This window comes from Boeremia exigua (genome assembly GCF_020726555.1).
Source record: "Boeremia exigua strain MPI-SDFR-AT-0100 chromosome Unknown C7974scaffold_2, whole genome shotgun sequence".
Lineage (NCBI taxonomy): Eukaryota > Fungi > Ascomycota > Dothideomycetes > Pleosporales > Didymellaceae > Boeremia > Boeremia exigua.
Genome location: NW_025763519.1, coordinates 1,008,988 through 1,028,194, shown reverse-complemented (window position 1 = coordinate 1,028,194; position 19,207 = coordinate 1,008,988). Strand labels below are relative to the sequence as shown.

Sequence of the window (19,207 nt, the reverse complement as noted above, 5' to 3'; positions counted from 1 at the left end):
TCACCGCAGAATATATGAAGTCGCCCGGACGACTCCACCCAATCTTACACTCCGCCAGCTAGGCGCTCCTACCTCCTTCCCAAAGGACTTAGCGGCCGGCACCAGATCAGCATACGGGCGACCACACATGACCTATCAGATAGGCACATGTGCCGAAAGACGTTAATTCCGACGATAAGGCAGATGAAACGACTACCGGACGTAGACGCTGGTGCTGCGCTACGCAGGCTGCGAGTAAGCAGTTGTACCTGCCTGATCGGCACAAGATACCAGGGCCGGTGCGTGGTGATCCTAATATACGCGGTTGCTTGGATGTCTTGCATGCGCGGTGTGGCCAGTCAGAATGCACAACGTGACAAGGTGCGCCGAATAAGAAGCTGTGGAGCGACGTGGACGGTGCAGGATGCGGGCCGCAACGAGGGCGCGCGATAGGGCGAGGGTCCTGGAGGAGCAACATGTCCCTGCGACTAAGACTGCAATGCGGAGAAGACGGATGCTTCAGGAAGGCTGGCGCTCCGAGCAATCAATCAGGCATTTGATCGGCATGGGTCTAGCAACGATGGTCGGAGACGTCCGCGGTGAATGAGAAGCATAAGAGACGACGACGTCCAGGTGGAGGAGAACCAGCCAGTCCAGCCAGCTCAGTCTTTCGCTCTACCATCGCCAGCCTTCCCTCGCTAGCCTCAGCTCCAGCACCGCCCTTACAACCGTCACCATGAAGTTCCTCTCCATCCTCGCTCTGATCGCGCCCCTCGCTTTCGCCCTCCCCACCTCCGTCGTTGAGGCTCCCGTCGAGGACGCTGCCGTCGAGGCCCGCCAGAGCTGCTACTCCAAGTGCGGCTCGGTATGCTACACCGCCGCACAGGTCACCGCTGCCCGCAACGCGGGTGCCAACCACGTCAGGCAAGGCACCCAGGCTGGTAGCTCGACCTACCCCCACGTCTTCAACAACCGCGAGGGCTTCAACTTCCTGAACAACCCCACCTACTACGAGTTCCCCATCAAGACTAGCGGTGTCTACACTGGTGGTATGTATCTCGAATCGCTGTTGATGATAGTGTGCTAACCGTACGTCAGGCTCCCCTGGTGCTGACCGTGTTGTGTTCAACTCTGCTGGAACGCGTTCTGGCGAGATTACGCACACTGGTGCTAGCGGTAACAACTTCGTCAAGTGCACAGGATGGTAGATGCTGTGAGGCCAGTGGCTGGGCTAGGGGATTCGTTATGCCCTAAGCTTGAAGGCGCGACCGTTGATGAGTTTATGATGTTGAGAGATACCTTTTGGAGCGTTGTTAGCAGTCTATGAATCAATTGAGTATGTTGAGATTTGATCCAAGTGTTGTAAAGCTTGAGTTTGTTGCTTGATGTTGGGTACGGTAGCCGCAAGAACATGCTCCACCGCATGACTCGTCACAATGTCAATATTCTCTCAAAGTTTTGCCTTGACCCATTGCTCGAGCACTCCCTGACTTCCAGTCCCTGAGTCGCCTTTATATCCCAACACTCTCTCCATGATCATCTCATCGTGCATTGCTCCCTCTGTAATCACGACGTTCACATGCCCTCCTCTTCTCCTAAACCCAACACTAAACTTCTTTGCAAAAGCCTCGATGCCCTCAATGAGAATCTCATTCTCGCCACCCCAAATCAGCACTTCATCGACGACACCGGCGACGGACTCCCACCATTCTGAACTCGCAAGGACAGGTTCTGAATAGGAGTCGCCAGCGAAAGGTGAAGTTGAGTTCAGGAATGCCGTCGCCCAGCGTGAAAGTGTGCGGGAGTCGAACATATCCCTCTCAGCGTTGCGTACATGCGCTGAGGTGTGGTTCTGCGTCAGACTGCACCAAGGCGAGATAAGCATGGCAGCATGAAGCTTCCCGTTCAGCTTCAGCTCCGCGATTTCGGGATGAGGATGTGCGATATGCGAGAGCAGAGCAAGTGCCAGGTTGGCGCCTGCAGAGTCCCCGGCCACGATGATGTCTGCCGGATTCCGGCCCTCAGTCTCGGTGAGGTGCCGGAAGAGCTCGACAGCTTGCCGCAGTTGGGTTGGGTATGTAGCCTCGGGGGCCAGGTCGTATGCTAGCAAGAGCGCGCTGACATTTGGTCCTAGACCATTCTGCAGATCGTCCAGCCAGAGCATGTGCCCTGCAGTGCAAGGCAGCACATACCCTCCACCATGGAGGTATACGAGGACCTTAGGAGCGTCTTTGTTGCCGAGCCAGTGCGCCTGTGTGCCGCTGGGTAGGGTTATAGATGAAGGTGTGAGTTTGCGAGACGTGCAGTGCTGCAGATAAACAGGCGTAGACGTCGTGCTGCTTAGGTAGCGATCTTGGGCAAGGCTGAGGTTACCGAGGTGTGTGCGGAAAGCGGCGACGGCGATGTCTTTGAAGTAGGTGCTCGCACCGTTGGGGCCTTTGAAGGGAGAAGCGAAGGCACGACCTGTTGCAGCAGCGACTACTCTGTGTTAGATGTGATCATCAACGAACAGCATAGAACACGATGAGATGCAGGAAGACTCACTTGCTTTCAGCACGGCTGAAGCAATGCCGAGCTTGTTCACATCTTGATGGACGAATCTGGAAGGAGCTCCGTTTGGAGGGTCATTGGGAGCCTGGTCCGCCATTGCTCAAGGCGTGTTCGTGAGGATGAAGCTTAAGTAGCTCCATGATCTCGGTCGAGCTATTGCTGGCCCATGCTGACTGACAGATGCATGTCAGCGAAGCGGGGACCCCACATTATCTCGAGACGACCCGAAAGAGTTTCTGCAATGCCGGGAGACGATGCACGAGACTGCAGGAGCTGACGAATTGGCAACAGGATGCGCTTCCTTGCCGCAGCTGGTCATGGCACATCCAGGCTCGCTGCATCGCAGTGGTGGCAGTCCCAGCTTGTTGACGTGTGGCCGACGTGCGGACAGGGTTCCTTCCACTCAACCCCAGTGGTAGGAGCGCCCCACATGGACGGGGCACTAGCCAATCGATCCGAAGCGGCCCTGCTTTGCGATATCATGACTCGTTTTGTATCCCTTCAGCAAAAACGCGAGTCGCACTCGTGCTGCAGGCGCTCCCCCAATCGCGATGGCGGCTCTTCCCCCTAGCGAAGCCAATTCCCCTTCCTCTGCGCCGAAAGAGGACGACAGCCAGGCTGATGTGGGCCAACCCAGCGCCAAAAAGCGACGCACGGCCGCCTCGCGTGGCGTCGCAAATCTCACTCCCGAGCAACTCGCACGCAAACGCGCGAATGACCGCGAGGCGCAGCGTGCCATAAGGGAGCGCACTAAGACGCAGATAGACCGGTTGAACCAGCGCATCCGAGACCTCGAGAGCCAGCAGCCATACCATGACCTGCAGGTGGTGCTGCGCGAGAAGGAGGCCGTCCAGGCTGAGAATGCCGATATAAGGAAGCGCCTGGAGAGCATCGTGGCGACTATCCAGCCCATTCTGCGCGCGACAGGCGGTCTGAATGGTCAGTATGGCCTTGTGCTGCTGCAATTGAGTGCTGATAGAAGCAGAACTGGCCGCTGCTGCAGAGCGCTCGCCGCTGCCCGTTCCGCCACACCACCCGCACCGCGAAGTCCCTCCCGACCCTCGCCAGTTCCACGCCACGCTCGGCGACATCGCCGCAGCCTCACCACAGAACGGCACTCACTCGCCGACTGGCACAGACGTTTCGCGCCAATGGCCATACTCGCAAGATACGCCTGGCAGCCACATGCGCGGCTACGGCCACGACGGCCCAGCGTACGAGCACCGGCCTCCACCTCAGATACAGGAGCCGTATGACGAGCGCATGGGTGTCGACTTCCTCCTGGACCACAACCAGAGGCGGCCCATGGACCCAAACATGCCGTCTCCGCAGCAAACACAGCCGAGCAATGTCTGCAGCAACGGACAGGGGCAGTATGCGCCGAACCTGGTGCCGTATCTCACCCTCCCACGGAACATAGCGCCGACATGTCCGCTGGATGTCATACTGCTGGAGTTCCTCCAAGACCGGCAGAGTCGAGCAGCCGAGGGCGTGCCTGTGAAGACGCTGGTCGGCCCGCTGTACCCCAACTTCACCTCGCTGGTGTACCCAGACCGCAACGTCGATGCGCATCCGCTGTCGAAGCTGTTTACCGATATCTTGCGGACATTTCCAGACATATGTGGCTGGCCTGAGCAGGTGGCTATTGTGTACATTATGTTCCTGGTGATGCGCTGGCAGATCGAGCCTACACAGGAGAACTACGACAGACTACCGCACTGGGTGACACCACGTGCTAGTCAGTTGTTCGCCGCCCATCCGTGCTGGTTCGATCATCTGCCTTGGTAAGATTAAACACTCTCAAATCGGAGCGAAGCTTACACCGTCCAGGCCGCGTCTGCGCGATAGACTCTGCGCCCACCAGCCCTTCATTCCCTTCGACACTTTCTTCATCCCCTTCACCACTACCGTCTCCCTCAATTGGCCCTACGAGGCACGCGACGTGCTCCTCCCCGCCTCCAAAATCCACTCCAACGCCCTCTCCACAAACGCCTCCTCGGTCCACGCCTCCTCGCCCTTCTCCACGCACGTCAACGCCGGCAGCCCCGCCGGCCCGCACACGCCACAGCCGTCCGGCACCCCCGTGCCACTGACGATGAATGCGCTGCCCAAAGAAGACGACCAGTGGCTCATCAACCCCGCGTTCGAGAGCCATCTCAGAGACCTTAACAACTGGTCCCTGGGCCCGAGCTTCAGGGGCATCTTTCCGCAACTTGCGGAGGGGGTGAAGATTAAGCAGGGGAGGTAGCTGTATATACTTGATGGCGCTCAGGCGTTAGTTGTGCATGATGATTTGGGATAGATGGATATATGTTGTATCACTGGGGGGTGTTTGTATATCTTACAGGGTATGGGTGTTGTGGCGCCTCTTGGAGAGTCGGGAGCAGTTCGCTGCATTTGTAATAGCATTGTTGGTGCATAGACTGTGGAATCAGGCTGGCCTATGAACAGGATTATTCGGGGTATTGTCAGCAGGGTGGTTCAGTATACATGGCATGGGAGGATGTAATCAAGTCATATATAATCAAGCCATATCGATTTTTGCTTCCGCCGAGCTTCGAGAGCCCGTATGCACCGTACCATGCAGTATACGTATAATACAACACCCGTTTCGCACTCTAGTCGTAATCATACACCGCCGTCTCATATCGATACCTCATACATGGCCTACCGCCGGCCCAGCTTCCACCGCGCAATCCGCGCCTGGATGTCGTCCCACTCAAAGTCCTTGCGCCGCAGCCCCTCCTGCTCGCCCTCCTGCAGCACCACCGTCGGCGCGCCCGACCCGCGCCCGGCCTCACCCCCAAACACCTGCGCCGCCACGCGCCGCATGTCCTCGACCGTGACGGCCTCGATGTGCGCACACATCTCCGCAACACCGACCTTGCGGCCGTGGACCTGGACCTGGCGCCCCAGGTCCTCGAGCGCGACCATGCGGCTCTCGAGATTCATCAGCAGCGAGGAGCGCAGCTGGTTCTTTGCGCGGCGCAGCTCGGGTTCTTTCAGCGCGGCGTAGCCCGAGGCGTCGCGCAGGCTCGACAGCTCGCGGCACATGACCTCGAGCATCTGGGGCGCGTGCGAGGGCGCGCAGGATGCGCTGATGCCGAACAGCCCGCTGTCGGTGTAGCTGTGGTTGAAGGCCACGCACGACTCGACCCAGAAGTGCTGGTTCAGCACGTTGGTGTACAGCCGCGAGTACATGCCTTTGCCGGGGCCGCCGGCGCTGAAGGAACCGCCGCCGCCGAGGAGGGTCTGCATGGTGGCGAGCGCGTAGATGTCGGGCGAGGAGATGGGGAGGGCTTCGAAGGCGAGGTGGATGTGCGACAGGCGGCGGAGCATGGGGTTGAGCGGCGGGGGGATCGGGGGGAGGGTGAGGAAGCCGCCGGTGTAGTGGGAGGGGGTTGAGGTGTCGATGGGGGGGAAGTTGAGGTCGAAGGAGGAGGTGAGGGAGGCGGAGTCGGCGGCCGAGGTGGAGAAGTTCTTGAGGAAGGGGATCTTGGAGAGGAGCTTCGAGTGCTGCGGGGGCGCGCCGGTCGGGGTCGGGTGGTCGGCGGTGAAGAGCTGCTGCTCCGGGTTCTGGCTGGAGATGGCGCTGTGGTCGTGGGCGCCGACGAGCGACGGCCCGCGGCCCGTGGCCATGTCGCCAAAGTACTGCTCGGTCAGCTTGACGGCCTCGTTGTGGTCGACACCGGCAAAAGCCACGACGATGCGGTCGGGCGTGTAGAACTCCTTGCGGTACGCCTCAACCACGTCGCGGTTGATGTGCGGCAGACGCTCCTTGGGGCACAGCAGCGGGTTGCCCAGGGTGTTGTCCTTGTACGCGGCCATGTGCACCAGCTCGGGCAGGATCAGCTCGGGCTTGCTCCAGATCTCGCCAATCTCGTAGTCGGCCGTCTCGAGCTGCTGCTGCACCTCGTCCTCGGTGATGAGCGGGTCGCGGATGGTCTCGGCCAGCACGCCGACGGTGCTCTCGACGGCCGAGTTGAACGTGGCCGACTGGTACATGAGCGACTCGCGCGACGACGCGCACTGGATGTTGCCGCCCAGCGACTCCATCTTCTCGGCCATCTGGTCGCCGCTGGTGGCGCGCGTCGACTTGAAGGCGAGCCGGTCGACGATGTGGCTGACGCCGCGCAGGGCGTCGTTCTCGTAGCGCGAGCCAGCGTCGACGTAGACGCCGATGCCCGAGAAGTGGCCCGGCAGCGCCTCGGTGGCGACGCGGATGCCGTTGGGGAGGGTTGTGATCTGGTCGAGCTCGACGGGGTCCTGCGCGGGCGGCACTGTCGCCAGCCCCCGTCTGGCGGCGCGTGCGGCAGCGCGCGAGAGCGGCGCCTGCGATGCCCGCGCGATCGGCCGTATTGTCTGGGGCCGCAACATGTCGATGTGGTGATGGTCGGACGCGGCGCCAAAAATTCAAGATGACATGGCGTCACGTGGGGTTGAGCGTGCAGACGTCACGTGCGGGGCAGCTGCCGTAAGCAAGACCGGCGGATCCATGATCCATGGATTGATCATCAAACATGGCAGGGCATCACGTGCGGGGGCGGTGTCCTGCATGCTCAGATGGAGCCGGCGGTCGGTAGCGGCTCCACAGCGCGCCGTGATGCAGCCTTGCTCAGCAGGCGGTGACGGTCAGCAGGCGTGCGGAGACGGTTTCTCGCTGGACGTCACGTCGTCCTGGCCGTCCATCGTGTCTGCGTGCGTGCAGTCGAGGGGAGTGGCGGGAGATTCCCCGAGCCGCCACTGGCATGCTCTGGCCGCTTTCGTGCTGCAGGACTGCAGTCCTGCCACTGCGCCTGTTGACTGCCTGACGTCCCTCTGGCCAGGCCTGTCTGGCGGCCCTGCGTCGTCTGGCGGACTGCATGCGCCGTCTCCTCACCCGCCGCTTGGCCAAGATGCAGGATCCACGATCCAAGATTCCGTTGCCAGTGCCACCTGCTGCGCCGGCCGTGGTCTTCACTCTCGTGCCCTCTCGTGCACTCGTGCTCCGGCTGCAACGCGTGATCTGTGTCACACTGCCCGCACCGCGGCCTTCACCTGAAACTGAAACCTGAGCGCCCGCGCCAGGAGCTGAGCCTGAGGCCTCCACCCGTTCTTCGGTGCCATGTTCACGACCCCAGCCCCGGCCGACACCACCGTTTCCGCGCCCATCTCGCCCGTGTCCCCCTCGCCGCGCTCGACGGGCCTGCAGCGGGGCATCTCCTTCCTGCGCAACTACACCCACGGCCTGCACCTGCACTCGCCAGACGCTGACGGCCCGCCGCCCACCGCCCGCCCGCGCGCCGCCACCCACAGTCACACGCCGCCCGTGTCGCCGTCTGCCCCCAGCCTGCCCGCCCAGCGTCCGCAGCCCGTCCGCCGCCAGACCGCGCCGCTGGACGACGACGCGCGCCCCAGCCTGCCGACGCCGCCCAGCATGACCCGCACCCGCGCAGAGACGGCCGCGCCGCAGCTCACGGTGCGCAACACCACCGGGCCCACGCCGACGTCGACGCCGCGCCCCGACCACGACAGCTCGAGCGACGCCGCCGACGGCCCGTCGCAACGCCACCTGCCCTCGATCCGCTTCATCCCCCACCAAGACCCGCGCGCCGGGCGCCCGTCGCTGCAGTTCCCCACCATCACCCGCACGCTGCCCGACGAGGCTGCCGTTATCCGCGTCGGCCGCTACTCGGAGCGCGACAACGTGCCCGAGGCGCCTGCGAACCTGCCCTCGGCCGCGGCCATCGGCTTCAAGAGCAAGGTCGTCAGCCGCAAGCACTGCGAGCTGTGGTGCAAGGACGGCAGCTGGTACGTCAAGGACGTCAAGAGCTCGTCGGGCACCTTCCTCAACCACATCCGCCTGAGCCAGCCCAACGTCGAGTCGAAGCCCTTCCGCATCAAGGATGGCGACATCATCCAGCTTGGCATCGACTTCCGCGGCGGCGAGGAGATGATCTTCCGCTGCGTCAAGATCCGCGTCGAGTGCAACCGCGGCTGGCAGCAGGGCCTGAATGCTTTCAAGTGCGTGCCCCTTGCCTGCGCTGACTAATTGCTAACAGCCGCAGCAAGCAGACGCACCAGCGTCTGCGCAACCTCACCAAGCCGAGGAAAGACGGCGACACTGCGTCCACACACACGTCTGAGTGCGCTATATGTCTCATGTCCATAGCGGTAGGTCTCGCGTGCTGCGAATACTGCCCTCGCTAATCACGTGCAGCCCTGCCAATCCCTGTTTGTCGCACCCTGCTCGCACGTGTGGCACTACAAGTGCATACGGCCGATTCTGAACGGACCCACGTGGCCCAACTTCCTCTGCCCCAACTGCAGGGCCGTCGCCGATCTCGAGGCTGACGTCGACGACCCGGGCGAGTTCGAGGACTGGGACGAGGAGCCGCAGGCAAACAGCGACTCTGCGCCGGACGCGGAGAACCCCCCGGCAGACCGTCACGTCACGCCACGTGCGTCGGCAGTTCCTCTGAACGGCACAGCAGAAAACGGCACCGACCTCGCAGAACTGCAGCACGCCATCACACGCATCAGCATTAACGAATCGATTCAGCATCCCCAGACTCCGTTCCGGCCTATAGAACCTACAACAGCATCCGTCACCCAGCCCGTGTCCATCGACCGCGGCCCCGGCGCCTTCAACGGCCTCTCGCCGCTGTACCTCGCCGCCCACGACGGCCTGGCGCCCGACCGCGCTCACGACGGACCCATGACGCCGCGCAACGACGCTGGCCCTTTTGTCCTGGACGGTAGCGCCGGCCGCGCGAGCCGCCTGCGCGACGACTCGCCCGACGCGGACGCACCGTCCCTTCCCCCGGTGCGCTTCGACTAGGATCGCAGGCACCTAATTCACGCATGTCATTCGCACGCCGGTCTGCAGGCGGCTTACACGATTTCAAGGGCACGGCGGTGCGCATCTGCATGTTTATCGTAGGGCGAGGAGTAATGTATCCCGTGTACGTATTTGGGGCTGGCGTTTGGACGGCCCGGAGTTGGGGTTGGCATGTTGTTACCATTTTATCATCTGCGCGGCGCGGCGGCGCAGGACGAGCGAAGAGCGGGCATGTAGAGTTGGCATGTTATCTGGCGCGAAGCCACAGTTGATCGTTTGTCATGCATCGTGTGCTCATTTTGTCATGCATGGTACTCGCAACGGCAGCAGCTCATCTCCCTTCTGACCTTGTCTCTCTTTTTGATTCATCTCCCTTCTGACCTCATCTCCCCCCTGAGACCGCCTAGAACATGCCTCCGAATCCCTTCCCCCCCTCCCACTTCTCCCGCCACTCCTCCAGCAGCACAACCACCTCCTCCCGCGCATCCTCGACAATCCCGTCCATCTTGATGTCGTTCCGGTCATACCCAAACGGGTCCTCGAGCTGCACGCCAATGCCCTCGATGCCGTACAGCGTGAACCCGACAATCGCCACGACGGGGACACTGTACCAGCCGTAGCTGTCGACCATGGTGAAGGGCAGAATGGACAGGTACAGGAACAGCACCTGCGAGGCGTGGATCAGATGCGCAATGGGCAGCGGGGTGGTGCGGATGGTTTCCATGCGGCCGTAGGCGTCGACGAGGCTGTTGATCTGCACCGTCAGCTGCGACGACAGCGGCGCGTTGATCCAGCCGCGGTTGTACGCGCGCGTCACGTACGACTCGAGGAGTACGCACAGCTGCAGCGGCAGGCCCAGTCCGCGGTCCTCGTAGCCCATCAGCCCCGGTGGGAGGAGCGAGACGTACTCGTCCTTGCGCGTCGGCGTGCTGCCCGTGCTCTCGAGGGTCGCGGTGGAGGCGAGCAGCGGCGTGGTGAGGTCGGGCCGCGAGCGCTCCAGCGTCGGCGTCGCGGGGCTGCTCAGCGCGCGGTCCACGTAGCTCGGGCGGCGGGAGAGCGGGCGCGAGATGGGGCGGCTGGCGCCGCGGACACCGGGGTACGCGAAGGTGTTTGACGCGGCGAGGGACGCGGGCGGGATGTTGAACTCGGCGCGCAGGTTGTGCTTGATGGCGTACAGGACGGCGACGAGGACGCGCACGGTGCGCTCGGTGTCGCGGCGCTCGTCGGGGGTGGACTTGCCGTGGGCGTCTTGGCTGTTGACGAGCAGGATGCGGGCGAGGTTGCGGACGGCGGTGCCGACGGAAGTCACGCAGTTGCGGCCGGACCAGAAGCGGTCGTACGACGTCGAGTTGCGGAAGACGAGCATCAGGCCCACGACGATGGACAGCGAGGGGATGATGGTGGCCGGGATGCTGATGTGCACGTTGGGGAAGGTGTCGAGGTAGACGATGAGCGCGGTGAAGAGGCAGTGCAGCACCACGGGCACGTAGATGGCGCTGTGGATCGAGCCTTTGGCGAAGCGCAGCACGAGCGGGAGACGCCGCGGTTTCTGGCGGAACGAGTGCGCCAGCGGGTAGGTGGGGATGCGCGAGGGCGCGTGGGCGGTGTCGGGCGTGGTCGACATGGTGGTGGGCGTGAGGTGGTGATGGCTCGCTGTGTGTGATATGGGTGAGCCTTGCTGTGTATGATATGGGCGATGCCTCCGGGGCGTGTCACATCAGTCCAGGCCGAAGGATTGAGCGAGTGCGAGGGTCATTGGAGATAAACAAGGTCGGACCAACACACGAGCGGGGACTCTGGGGTTCACCGTCCAGACTGGCAAGGATCGGCCCGTTTCATCCAGTCGAAGTGGAGGAGATTGATTGGACATGTGACAACCGTCGAATCCTCTTGGTATACGTAGTGGGATGTGGGACATTGCGCGAGAACTGCACGTTGAAACGTTCAAGTCGACGCTGGCGACGCCTCTGGTGGCTCGACGTCTGACGTTGATGGGGTCAAACCAGGGTCCATCACATGCCCGCGGACCCCGGGCGGAACTCTCCCGTCGGAACCTCGGTCGCGCAACGGTTGTCACTGCCGCGAGAAAACAGAAAACACGTCCTCCAGCTCCGCGCATGTTGCTGCTCCCACACCCCCCGTAGACCAACATGGCCGACTCCCCCGCCGCGCACCCGGCCAGCACCACCGTCCCCAGCGCCGACAGCCCTGCTGCGCCCACACCCGCAAACCCCACGCCCTCTCCGCGCCCACACCCCACACCCCTCCAAAAACTGCGCTTCCTCGTCGCCCGCCGCCTCGCCAATGCCGCCCACTCCACCGACCGCACGCTCCTGCGCCTCGCCGCCCTCCTCTCCACGCCCTCGGGCATCGACGTCGCCCTCGGCACAACCGGCTACACGCTGACCCTCCTCGCGGCCCTGGGCCAACGCGTCCTCACCCACCAGCTCACCGCGGCCGCGACCTCGCTCGCCGAAAAAGCGGCCCCGGTCATGCTCCCCGGCGAGTCCCTCGTCGTCCAGCTGCCCGCCCCCGCACACACCACCCTGCTCGCGCAGTCCGTGGCCTCGAGCAACGCCATCGCCGCCGTCATCGCAGACTACCGCATCTTCGTGCGCATGTTCGGTCTTCTCGGACTTTACACGTGGGCTAGGGCTACATGGCGCGCGCCGCTGCCCGCCGATGCAGCGCCGCACGAGCGCGTGCTGCGTGGGACGACGTGGGCCGCGCTCGCGTCGTGCGTCGCCTTCCAGGTGCTGGAGAACGGGGCGTATGCGGCGTCGAAGGGGATGTTGACGGGTGCGGGGTGGAGCGGGGAGGTGGGCAAGCGAAGGGAGACGGTGTGGTGGGTGTGGAGTTCGCGGTTTTGGGCCGCGTATGTGGGGTGTGAGATTTTTAGGTTGGGGGTCGAGAGGGCGTGTTGGGCGCCAAAGGGGAAGATGGAGGGAGAGGGCGATGGTGAGAAGGAGGGCAAGCTACAGGCGGAGCAGGAGAAGAGGGAAGAGAGCAGTAAGAGATGGGCGTGGTGGAAGGATCTGGCTAGCAATGTGGCGTATGCGCCAATGACGCTGCACTGGTCGGTTGAGGAGGGTCTGTTGAGCGAGCTGCAGGTCGGTGCCTTCGGCACGGTAGCCGCTGGTGCGTTGCTGGTTGATGCATGGCGGAAGACGGCATAGTCTTGGTTGAGGGTGACGATATGGAGGTTTTCGTTTTGCAGTGTATGGCTCAAAGATACCACAACATAGAGATAGACAGTCAGGGGTGCAGCATTTGCAGACAAACTTCAGTTTCATTTGGATCGCACCATTCTGATTGCGACTGTATCGAAGTGCCACCAAGTTTAGCCTAGGATATAGACCTTAATGAATTCGATCACACCTCCACGAACAGGCATGATCGGCCTCGATTCTGCCACCCATTGACAAAGCTGCTACATGGTGCCAGTCACTCAGCAAGTCTAGCCTGTCCACACCTCGATTCTGCCACCCATTGACAACACTGCTACATAGTGCCAGTCCAACTCAACCACCTAGCCAGTCCACACCTTCGGGCCGGGCGGCGTGTACGTCGTGCTCTGATCCGCATACGTATTAACAGTGATCCCCGGGTCACTTTGCGCAGCGTATCCAGGAATGGTAGCAAGGAAGTCACTGCCAGGCTGTGCGGTGCCGGAGCCAGTCACCTGGATCTGGGCGCACTCGGCGTAGAACTGGGGGTTCAGCGCCTGGTGCAGGGCGAGCAGCTCGTGGCGCACGAGGTAGTTCCCCGGAGCAAGCGACTTGGGGACTGTGGACTCCCAGTAGAGCTGCTTGAGGACCTTGGCGGTGCCCCAGGATGTGCCGCTGAGAGGGGGCGCGGTCATGCCTTCCTGGTCGATCTGCAGGGGTGTGAGAAGTGTGCGTGGTGGCGAGGTGGTGGACTGACCTTGAACCATTTCTTGCCGCTGCCGTCGCAGCTGGAAAAGGCACCGGCGCATTTGTATAGCCATACCATGACCGGGCCTTGTTCATGCGTCCACTGCGCCCAGATGGCCTTGATCTTGCCACCGGCTGCGACGTTGGCCACCAGGTCTGCTGATGTGCCGCCGTTGCACATGACCTTCTTATCGGTGACGGTTAGGGTCGGGTTGTAGTCGGGCCATTGGCGCTGGATCGTCTTCGGAGATGTAGCTGGAGAGAAGCCTGTGTAACTGGAGGGACATTAGATTTGGTCTAGGTCGCATGCTGGAAGTGCATGAGCTTACCCAGGATAGGTAACACCATCGATGACATAGCTTGTCACCGCGCCATGAGCGGCGACCTGAGCCACGACAAGTGCAGCTGCGGCGTAGACGGTAGAAAAGAGCATGATGAGCTGGTTTGAGAAGCTTGTAATCTGGCGGACTGCTGCTCTGGGCCAAAACCTTCCTTAAGTAGCATCCTCTGCTGGCCAGTTTGGGCCGATGCTTTACCTTGATTAGCACCTCGTGATTGCTTCAGCACGAGAGTTCCCGTCATTCCGGTCCCAGACAGCAGCGATAGTGTTCGTATATTGAGCCGCACTGGAGAGAGTGCCTATGGCACCGGCTAATTACAGCGCAATGTCACCACTTTGAGCTCGTTGCAGGTGAGAATTGCCATAGTAAAAGTGAGGTTAATAAGATCACATCGAGATGCTGCTGATGTGAGACTGAGGTTGGGTCACGGTCACCGCTGCCCTGCGGTGAAGTCAGTCAGCGTTCGTCAGACGTGTGTTCGGAGTATGGCAGTATTCCGAACGACCTCCCTGATGCTTCATATGTTGTGGCGCTCTTTCCTGACATGAATGCGCTATCTCCCAGAAGGTATGGCGTGTCACGTGTGCTGGTGAGTCTAGAGGTGGATGCGTCCGACCTTAGGAGGCTCACCTCAACATACAGCACGTTGACGCCCTTTACGTCACTCGCCTATCCTTCTGACTCACCTAGCTTTTAGGCAATCATCACAAAGGGGGTAATGCCTGAGCTACTTCTTTTGATCAATGCCATCCGCTCAGCAAGCAGTGAGCTTCTCGCCAACATTCTCATCGACAGTCTAAATGACTCGCCCGAACACACCGAAAGAGTGAAAGAGAAACTTCTTCTGCAACAAGGTCAACTACGAAAGATCGTGGAGACGCTGCCAGATGATCAAAGGCCCGTCGTCGCAAAGAATACCCACGACGAGGAGAAGGAAGCTGAAGCAGACGAAGATGGAGCGAACGAAGATGAAGTAGGCGAAGACGAAACAGACAAAGATGAGCAGGAAGACGACAGGGACACCGAGAATGAACGCGAGCAAAACACATCTGATCTCTCGGAGACAGAAGACGCTCCCACACTTCTCGGACAAAAGCGCAAGCGCGGCCCTTACACAAGGCAGCGCTACGAAATATGTCTTAATTGCGAGAAACAGTATGATGTAACATTGAACCGGAAAGATAGTTGCGCCTACCATAGTGGTATGTCTCGATCTGCGTTTCTACACCGATTTACTGATTTTAGTGAAGCTGAGCTCGAGATTTGGGAGGATTCTTACTACTGGCGGGAAGCGATCTGTGAGGGATGGATAGACAGCGACGAGGAGCTCGAGGATACCCCAGAGATGCGAGCCAACCATCCCGGTGGATTTGCGCATCCGTGCTGTTGGGAGTTCGATGAAGGGTGCCAGGTCGCTAGTCACCAGCCGGATAGATCTAAGAGGGTGAGGGAATGATAGTAGTCGACTATCGATGGGGAAACAGACTTGGAAAGACCGACTACAAAGATCACGTTTACATTAGCAATGGGCACCGCAGTACCTCGTAAGTTAGTTCCATTATCTCATGCTCCACTTCCGGCTGTGAATGGCGTGTAATATACGTGAAGTAGCTCCTCCTCGATTTTGCGTCCTTACACGGCTACATGCGCGGTGGGTGCTCGAGTAAGATGCTGATGCCATTTGTGTGATTCCTCTCGGGGCTGAGATAGATGCGGTCAGGTTATGAAGCGATGATGTCGTGTAGAGTGGAGGCCGAATCGGACGTCATTCTTGTTCCGGTAGCTCCGAAGGCGCTACTTCATCTCCACTTCATGCCGCGTCGTCGTAACACCTTCCTCATCCATCTTCCGAATAAGCTTCGTCGATACTACCAAGCTTTTGAGCCAAGGACAATCAAGCTTCGGTTCATCGCTTGTTCATCATAGTGGATATCGCTACAAGGGTGGTAGCGATGCCATTGGTAGATAGAATGACGCAGATACTCTAACATTGACAATCAGCGGCCGACGCACGGCACGGTCTAAGCTTCAATAGGCAGGACAGAGGTGCACTGCCGTCTCAACACGATGTCAGCACTGAATTGCTGTCTTCAGACAAGAACGGTTGAAGGGTTGCAGCATGCCGGCCACTAGTACTTTGACTACAAATTGTCGCTGAGCGCCTTCACAAAGAAATTTCCCTACAGAGTCGATACATCACATCACATTGAGATGCGTGTTTCAAGCTTGTTGTTTCTAAGCCTCAACGGCCTCGCAGTGGGCTCGCCACTTGACTCACACGTAATCCATGAGAAACGAGATGCATTGCCGGTGGCATGGATCAAGCAATCGCGTGCACCAAAGGATACAGTTCTGCCTGTCAGGATTGGTTTGACACAACGTAATCTGGAGCACTCGGATCGATACCTCGACGACATCTCTGATCCAGACTCGCCAAACTTCGGTAAGACGCTCTGGCAATGACGTCCTGTCTCACGCTGATACATGACTCAGGTAAGCATTGGACAGCAGAACAGGTTGCGAATACATTTGCACCGCATCCACATGCCTCAAAGACCACCCTCGAGTGGCTCCAAAGCTCTGGCGTCGATCTGAAGAGAATCAAGCACTCAATCGGTCAGTATTGAAATGCAAATAATATTTCTTGTCGTTGTCTTACGTGTGCCAGGTCGCAACTGGGTCGAATTCTCAGCTACTGTGGAAGAGCTTGAGGCATTGCTGAACACTGAATACCATTACTACCAACACAAAGCGTCCGGTGGATTCCGCATTGCATGCGACCAGTACGGGCTTCCGCAAGGAGTTAGCAAGCATGTTGACTTCGTCATGCCTACTGTTCAGCTTGACGGCCTGCAGCCAGTGGCTCAGTCTAAGGCTGCAATTCAGGCCCCTGTCAACATCACCGGCCTTTTTGGTACCACCAACTGCTCGAGTCTGATCACCATCGATTGCTTGAGAGCTATTTACAACCTTCCTGTCGGCAAGTACAACCACACCGGTAATCAGCTTGGTATTGCAGAGTGGGCAGACTATCTCTACCTCCCGGATCTCAAGACTTTCTTCGAAAACTTTACGAACCCTAAGATCCCGTCTGATGTTGTACCGGAGTTCATATCGATCGATGGTGGGAAGCCTTCTAATCTTTCGCTGGCACAGGAGGAGAAGGTGGTCGAGAGTGCTTTGGACTTCCAGACTGCGTACTCTATCATTTGGCCACAGCAGGCGCGCCTGTATCAGAATGGTGACTCGGTCAATGTTGACTCTGTGGGAACTTTCAACATCTTCTTGGATGCATTGGTACGTAAAGTCAGTCTGATAGCGAGATTACAGACACTGATCTTCAAAGGATGCTTCATACTGCACTTATCAAGGTGGAGATCAGCCGTACGTTGATCCTGCCTACCCAGACCCAAATGATGCGCCAGGTGCCTACACCGGCCCTCTCCAATGTGGCGGCGCACCAGTCAGTAACGTGATTTCGGTCTCGTACGGCCAAATTGAAGGTGCCCTTCCTCAGTTCTACCAAGAGCGTCAGTGCCGCGAGTGGATGAAGCTGGCACTGCAAGGTGTCAGCGTGATCTTTGCGTCTGGAGACTCCGGCGTAGCCAACAGGTACAACTCTGGCTACAACAACAGTTGTATGAACTCAGAGTTCGGCTACGTTGATGAGAAGGGCACACGGTTCTCACCTTCTTTCCCTGCAAACTGTCCTTATGTATGTGCCGTCCAAGTTCTCTTGCTGCATCTTCGTGGTCATATACTGACTTCAACAGATCACTTCTGTCGGCGCTACGACACTCCTCAACTCCTCCATCTACGGTGGCGAGAAAGCTGTAGCTTCGCCCAACGGTCCGCTTTCCTACTACTCTGGAGGCGGTTTCTCCAGCGTCTTCCCACGTCCGGCTTGGCAGTCGAAGGCAGTCGAGAAGTACCTCAGCAAGTACGCACCCAAATACGGCGAGGCCGTGTTCAACTCCTCTGGTCGTGCGTACCCTGATGTCTCGGCTCTGGGTCTTAAGCTTGCGACCGTGTGGCTCAACAAGACCTATGGAATTGGTGGCACATCTGCATCCGCTCCTATCTTCGCTAGCATCATCAACTTGCTGAATGAGGAGAGACTCGAGAAGGGCAAAGGGCCGATTGGTTTCTTGAACCCCATCATCTACAAGCACCCTGAGATGTTCAACGACGTGACGGTTGGTGGAAACCCAGGTTGTGGCACTGAGGGCTTCCCAGCTAGTCCCGGCTGGGATCCTGTGACAGGTCACGGAACGCCTGATTACAACAAGATGAGGAAGGTGTTCTTGGACTTGAAGTAAATGTCGACAGTAGAAACTATCGATATCAGAGAGTTAAGTCGATAGGTTAGATGAAGTCTGTGCATCTTGGGCTCCCCGATGGTCGGATGAATTTTGCGCAAAGCAGCCTGTTGATGCAGCTCCATTTTTCACGCCTCCTTTCTCAAGCCCCTTCAAACTTTTGAGTGCTTCGTCTATAACCCAGTGAGAGTAGACGTATCCGTTTTCTGTCGAAGCACTCGTCGCATCGGGTAATTCCGACAGGGCTTTGATATTGCTGATCCGCTTGTACGACCACATCCCGTTGAGCTTGAACACGGGTGGTAGCTGAAGCGAAGAGGGTAAAGCGGTATACATAGTCCAGGAAAGATTAAGGTATCGAATTTGGTCCCTTCGATGCTGCAAAATGGCGCAGATGAAGGCTAGAAACGTCTCCACCTTCTCGTTGTGGAAGGAGAATATGGGCAGGCTGTAGAGGAGAGCGATTGTCTCCGAATAACTAGTCGGTCCGTTATTAATCTTGGTAACAGATGGCATGATAGCTAAGGCACTCACATCATGCGGCAAGAGCGCAGCATACCAAGGACGCCCATATTCCTCTCACCCTGAGATCCATCGGCTAACACTTTGAAGGCAATCGCTCTTCCTCTACCGCTACCCGTACTCCGCCATCGCACCGCTATCTCCGCATCAGTATCTCCGAGAATGACATATCCCCAGATCTCTGCCCGCAGCTCAGCAGGAAGCCTCATCAAGGGGCTTTGCCGCTGATCAAACGTGTGCTGCTGGCCGGCCCTACTAAACCACCTCGCCTTCCCTGACACCTCAGCTGTAGGTGGATCAAGCGGTAGAGTTAGCCTCCTCTTACGTTTCACGACCTTCGGTGGTGTCAGATCAGCAGTACTTTGCGAAGGTCGACTCGTAGGAGCGGGCTGGAGTATCCGAGCGGCCAAAGATACAGGTGCATTCGCAAGGTTGTCCATGGCTTGTAAAACGTTGTATATTGTACCTGCCATGATTTACGAGCGCTGTGGAGTATGTTGCAGGTCCGGAGCTGTGATCATGGAGGTTGGAAGTGCAGGAGCAGGACTGCGCTCGTATTGCTTACGCGTATGAGGTGTGGCTTAACCAATAAAGTCGCGCTTCTGATTACGGCCCCTGCTAACCTTAAGACAGCTATATCACGAGCGAGTAAGGTTGAGTCGCCATGAAAGATGACTGAGGAAGGGGTCGTGAGAGTCCCGTTGCGTGCTAGCGTCGAGTCGCCCCCGCTTTTTTCTTCACCCATGTTTCCTGCGCAGCATC

At 59.1% G+C, this 19,207-nt stretch overlaps 10 protein-coding genes across 10 annotated transcripts; 5 read left to right on the top strand and 5 right to left on the bottom strand.

Annotated features, from left to right (window-relative positions):
• The first annotated feature begins 608 nt into the window (after positions 1-608).
• Positions 609-1,371, top strand: C7974DRAFT_99614 (Ribonuclease/ribotoxin). Its single transcript, XM_046147687.1, has 2 exons — positions 609-1,028; positions 1,078-1,371. The coding sequence occupies exons 1-2, from the start codon at positions 716-718 to the stop codon at positions 1,185-1,187; spliced, it is 423 nt and encodes a 140-aa protein (XP_046001332.1). The 5' UTR covers positions 609-715; the 3' UTR covers positions 1,188-1,371.
• Positions 1,372-1,429: 58 nt separating this feature from the next.
• Positions 1,430-2,626, bottom strand: C7974DRAFT_372287 (Alpha/Beta hydrolase protein; the record flags this gene model as incomplete). Its single annotated transcript, XM_046140059.1, has 2 exons — positions 1,430-2,457; positions 2,524-2,626. 2 exons carry the CDS (start codon positions 2,624-2,626, stop codon positions 1,430-1,432), a joined length of 1,131 nt encoding a protein of 376 aa, XP_046001331.1.
• A 396-nt stretch (positions 2,627-3,022) lies between these two features.
• On the top strand, positions 3,023-5,049 carry C7974DRAFT_468720 (uncharacterized protein). The gene is made up of 3 exons (XM_046146407.1): positions 3,023-3,468; positions 3,515-4,313; positions 4,360-5,049. The coding sequence occupies exons 1-3, from the start codon at positions 3,081-3,083 to the stop codon at positions 4,775-4,777; spliced, it is 1,605 nt and encodes a 534-aa protein (XP_046001330.1). The 5' UTR covers positions 3,023-3,080; the 3' UTR covers positions 4,778-5,049.
• C7974DRAFT_385263 (peptidase M16 inactive domain-containing protein) lies at positions 5,050-6,929 on the bottom strand. The gene has a single exon (XM_046140933.1). It carries the CDS (start codon positions 6,904-6,906, stop codon positions 5,197-5,199), a length of 1,710 nt encoding a protein of 569 aa, XP_046001329.1. The 5' UTR covers positions 6,907-6,929; the 3' UTR covers positions 5,050-5,196.
• A 1,016-nt stretch (positions 6,930-7,945) lies between these two features.
• Positions 7,946-9,790, top strand: C7974DRAFT_350800 (FHA domain-containing protein; the record flags this gene model as incomplete). Its single annotated transcript, XM_046139471.1, has 3 exons — positions 7,946-8,532; positions 8,577-8,682; positions 8,729-9,790. The coding sequence occupies 3 exons, from the start codon at positions 7,946-7,948 to the stop codon at positions 9,347-9,349; spliced, it is 1,314 nt and encodes a 437-aa protein (XP_046001328.1). The 3' UTR covers positions 9,350-9,790.
• Positions 9,753-11,302, bottom strand: C7974DRAFT_460525 (Bestrophin, RFP-TM, chloride channel-domain-containing protein; the record flags this gene model as incomplete). The annotated part of the gene is made up of 1 exon (XM_046146142.1): positions 9,753-11,302. Exon 1 carries the CDS (start codon positions 10,971-10,973, stop codon positions 9,753-9,755), a length of 1,221 nt encoding a protein of 406 aa, XP_046001327.1. The 5' UTR covers positions 10,974-11,302.
• C7974DRAFT_385257 (uncharacterized protein) lies at positions 11,303-12,833 on the top strand. The gene has a single exon (XM_046140932.1). The coding sequence runs from the start codon at positions 11,500-11,502 to the stop codon at positions 12,523-12,525; it is 1,026 nt and encodes a 341-aa protein (XP_046001326.1). The 5' UTR covers positions 11,303-11,499; the 3' UTR covers positions 12,526-12,833.
• On the bottom strand, positions 12,702-14,009 carry C7974DRAFT_99538 (cel1 protein precursor). Its single transcript, XM_046147686.1, has 3 exons — positions 13,593-14,009; positions 13,274-13,538; positions 12,702-13,226 (listed from the first exon to the last, which is right to left on the bottom strand). The coding sequence occupies exons 1-3, from the start codon at positions 13,694-13,696 to the stop codon at positions 12,879-12,881; spliced, it is 717 nt and encodes a 238-aa protein (XP_046001325.1). The 5' UTR covers positions 13,697-14,009; the 3' UTR covers positions 12,702-12,878.
• Positions 14,010-15,694: 1,685 nt separating this feature from the next.
• C7974DRAFT_99495 (peptidase S8/S53 domain-containing protein) lies at positions 15,695-17,940 on the top strand. Its single transcript, XM_046147684.1, has 5 exons — positions 15,695-16,047; positions 16,098-16,220; positions 16,273-16,901; positions 16,951-17,319; positions 17,378-17,940. Exons 1-5 carry the CDS (start codon positions 15,816-15,818, stop codon positions 17,921-17,923), a joined length of 1,899 nt encoding a protein of 632 aa, XP_046001324.1. The 5' UTR covers positions 15,695-15,815; the 3' UTR covers positions 17,924-17,940.
• C7974DRAFT_99500 (uncharacterized protein) lies at positions 17,477-19,017 on the bottom strand. The gene is made up of 2 exons (XM_046147685.1): positions 18,458-19,017; positions 17,477-18,401 (listed from the first exon to the last, which is right to left on the bottom strand). Exons 1-2 carry the CDS (start codon positions 18,916-18,918, stop codon positions 17,957-17,959), a joined length of 906 nt encoding a protein of 301 aa, XP_046001323.1. The 5' UTR covers positions 18,919-19,017; the 3' UTR covers positions 17,477-17,956.
• Positions 19,018-19,207: the final 190 nt, after the last annotated feature.

Excerpts from the sequence above, each read along its gene's own strand:
- C7974DRAFT_99614 (XM_046147687.1), top strand. The coding sequence starts at position 716 with ATGAAGTTCCTCTCCATCCTCGCTCTGATCGCGCCCCTCGCTTTCGCC. Across the intron at positions 1,029-1,077 it reads TAGCGGTGTCTACACTGGTG|GCTCCCCTGGTGCTGACCGT; the intron begins GTATGTATCTCG and ends ACCGTACGTCAG.
- C7974DRAFT_468720 (XM_046146407.1), top strand. The coding sequence starts at position 3,081 with ATGGCGGCTCTTCCCCCTAGCGAAGCCAATTCCCCTTCCTCTGCGCCG. Across the intron at positions 3,469-3,514 it reads CGCGACAGGCGGTCTGAATG|AACTGGCCGCTGCTGCAGAG; the intron begins GTCAGTATGGCC and ends TGATAGAAGCAG. Across the intron at positions 4,314-4,359 it reads TGGTTCGATCATCTGCCTTG|GCCGCGTCTGCGCGATAGAC; the intron begins GTAAGATTAAAC and ends TACACCGTCCAG.
- C7974DRAFT_385263 (XM_046140933.1), bottom strand. The coding sequence starts at position 6,906 with ATGTTGCGGCCCCAGACAATACGGCCGATCGCGCGGGCATCGCAGGCG.
- C7974DRAFT_385257 (XM_046140932.1), top strand. The coding sequence starts at position 11,500 with ATGGCCGACTCCCCCGCCGCGCACCCGGCCAGCACCACCGTCCCCAGC.
- C7974DRAFT_99538 (XM_046147686.1), bottom strand. The coding sequence starts at position 13,696 with ATGCTCTTTTCTACCGTCTACGCCGCAGCTGCACTTGTCGTGGCTCAG. Across the intron at positions 13,539-13,592 it reads GATGGTGTTACCTATCCTGG|TTACACAGGCTTCTCTCCAG; the intron begins GTAAGCTCATGC and ends ATGTCCCTCCAG. Across the intron at positions 13,227-13,273 it reads GCGGCAAGAAATGGTTCAAG|ATCGACCAGGAAGGCATGAC; the intron begins GTCAGTCCACCA and ends ACACCCCTGCAG.
- C7974DRAFT_99495 (XM_046147684.1), top strand. The coding sequence starts at position 15,816 with ATGCGTGTTTCAAGCTTGTTGTTTCTAAGCCTCAACGGCCTCGCAGTG. Across the intron at positions 16,048-16,097 it reads TCCAGACTCGCCAAACTTCG|GTAAGCATTGGACAGCAGAA; the intron begins GTAAGACGCTCT and ends TACATGACTCAG. Across the intron at positions 16,221-16,272 it reads GAGAATCAAGCACTCAATCG|GTCGCAACTGGGTCGAATTC; the intron begins GTCAGTATTGAA and ends TACGTGTGCCAG.
- C7974DRAFT_99500 (XM_046147685.1), bottom strand. The coding sequence starts at position 18,918 with ATGGCAGGTACAATATACAACGTTTTACAAGCCATGGACAACCTTGCG. Across the intron at positions 18,402-18,457 it reads CTGCGCTCTTGCCGCATGAT|TTATTCGGAGACAATCGCTC; the intron begins GTGAGTGCCTTA and ends CGGACCGACTAG.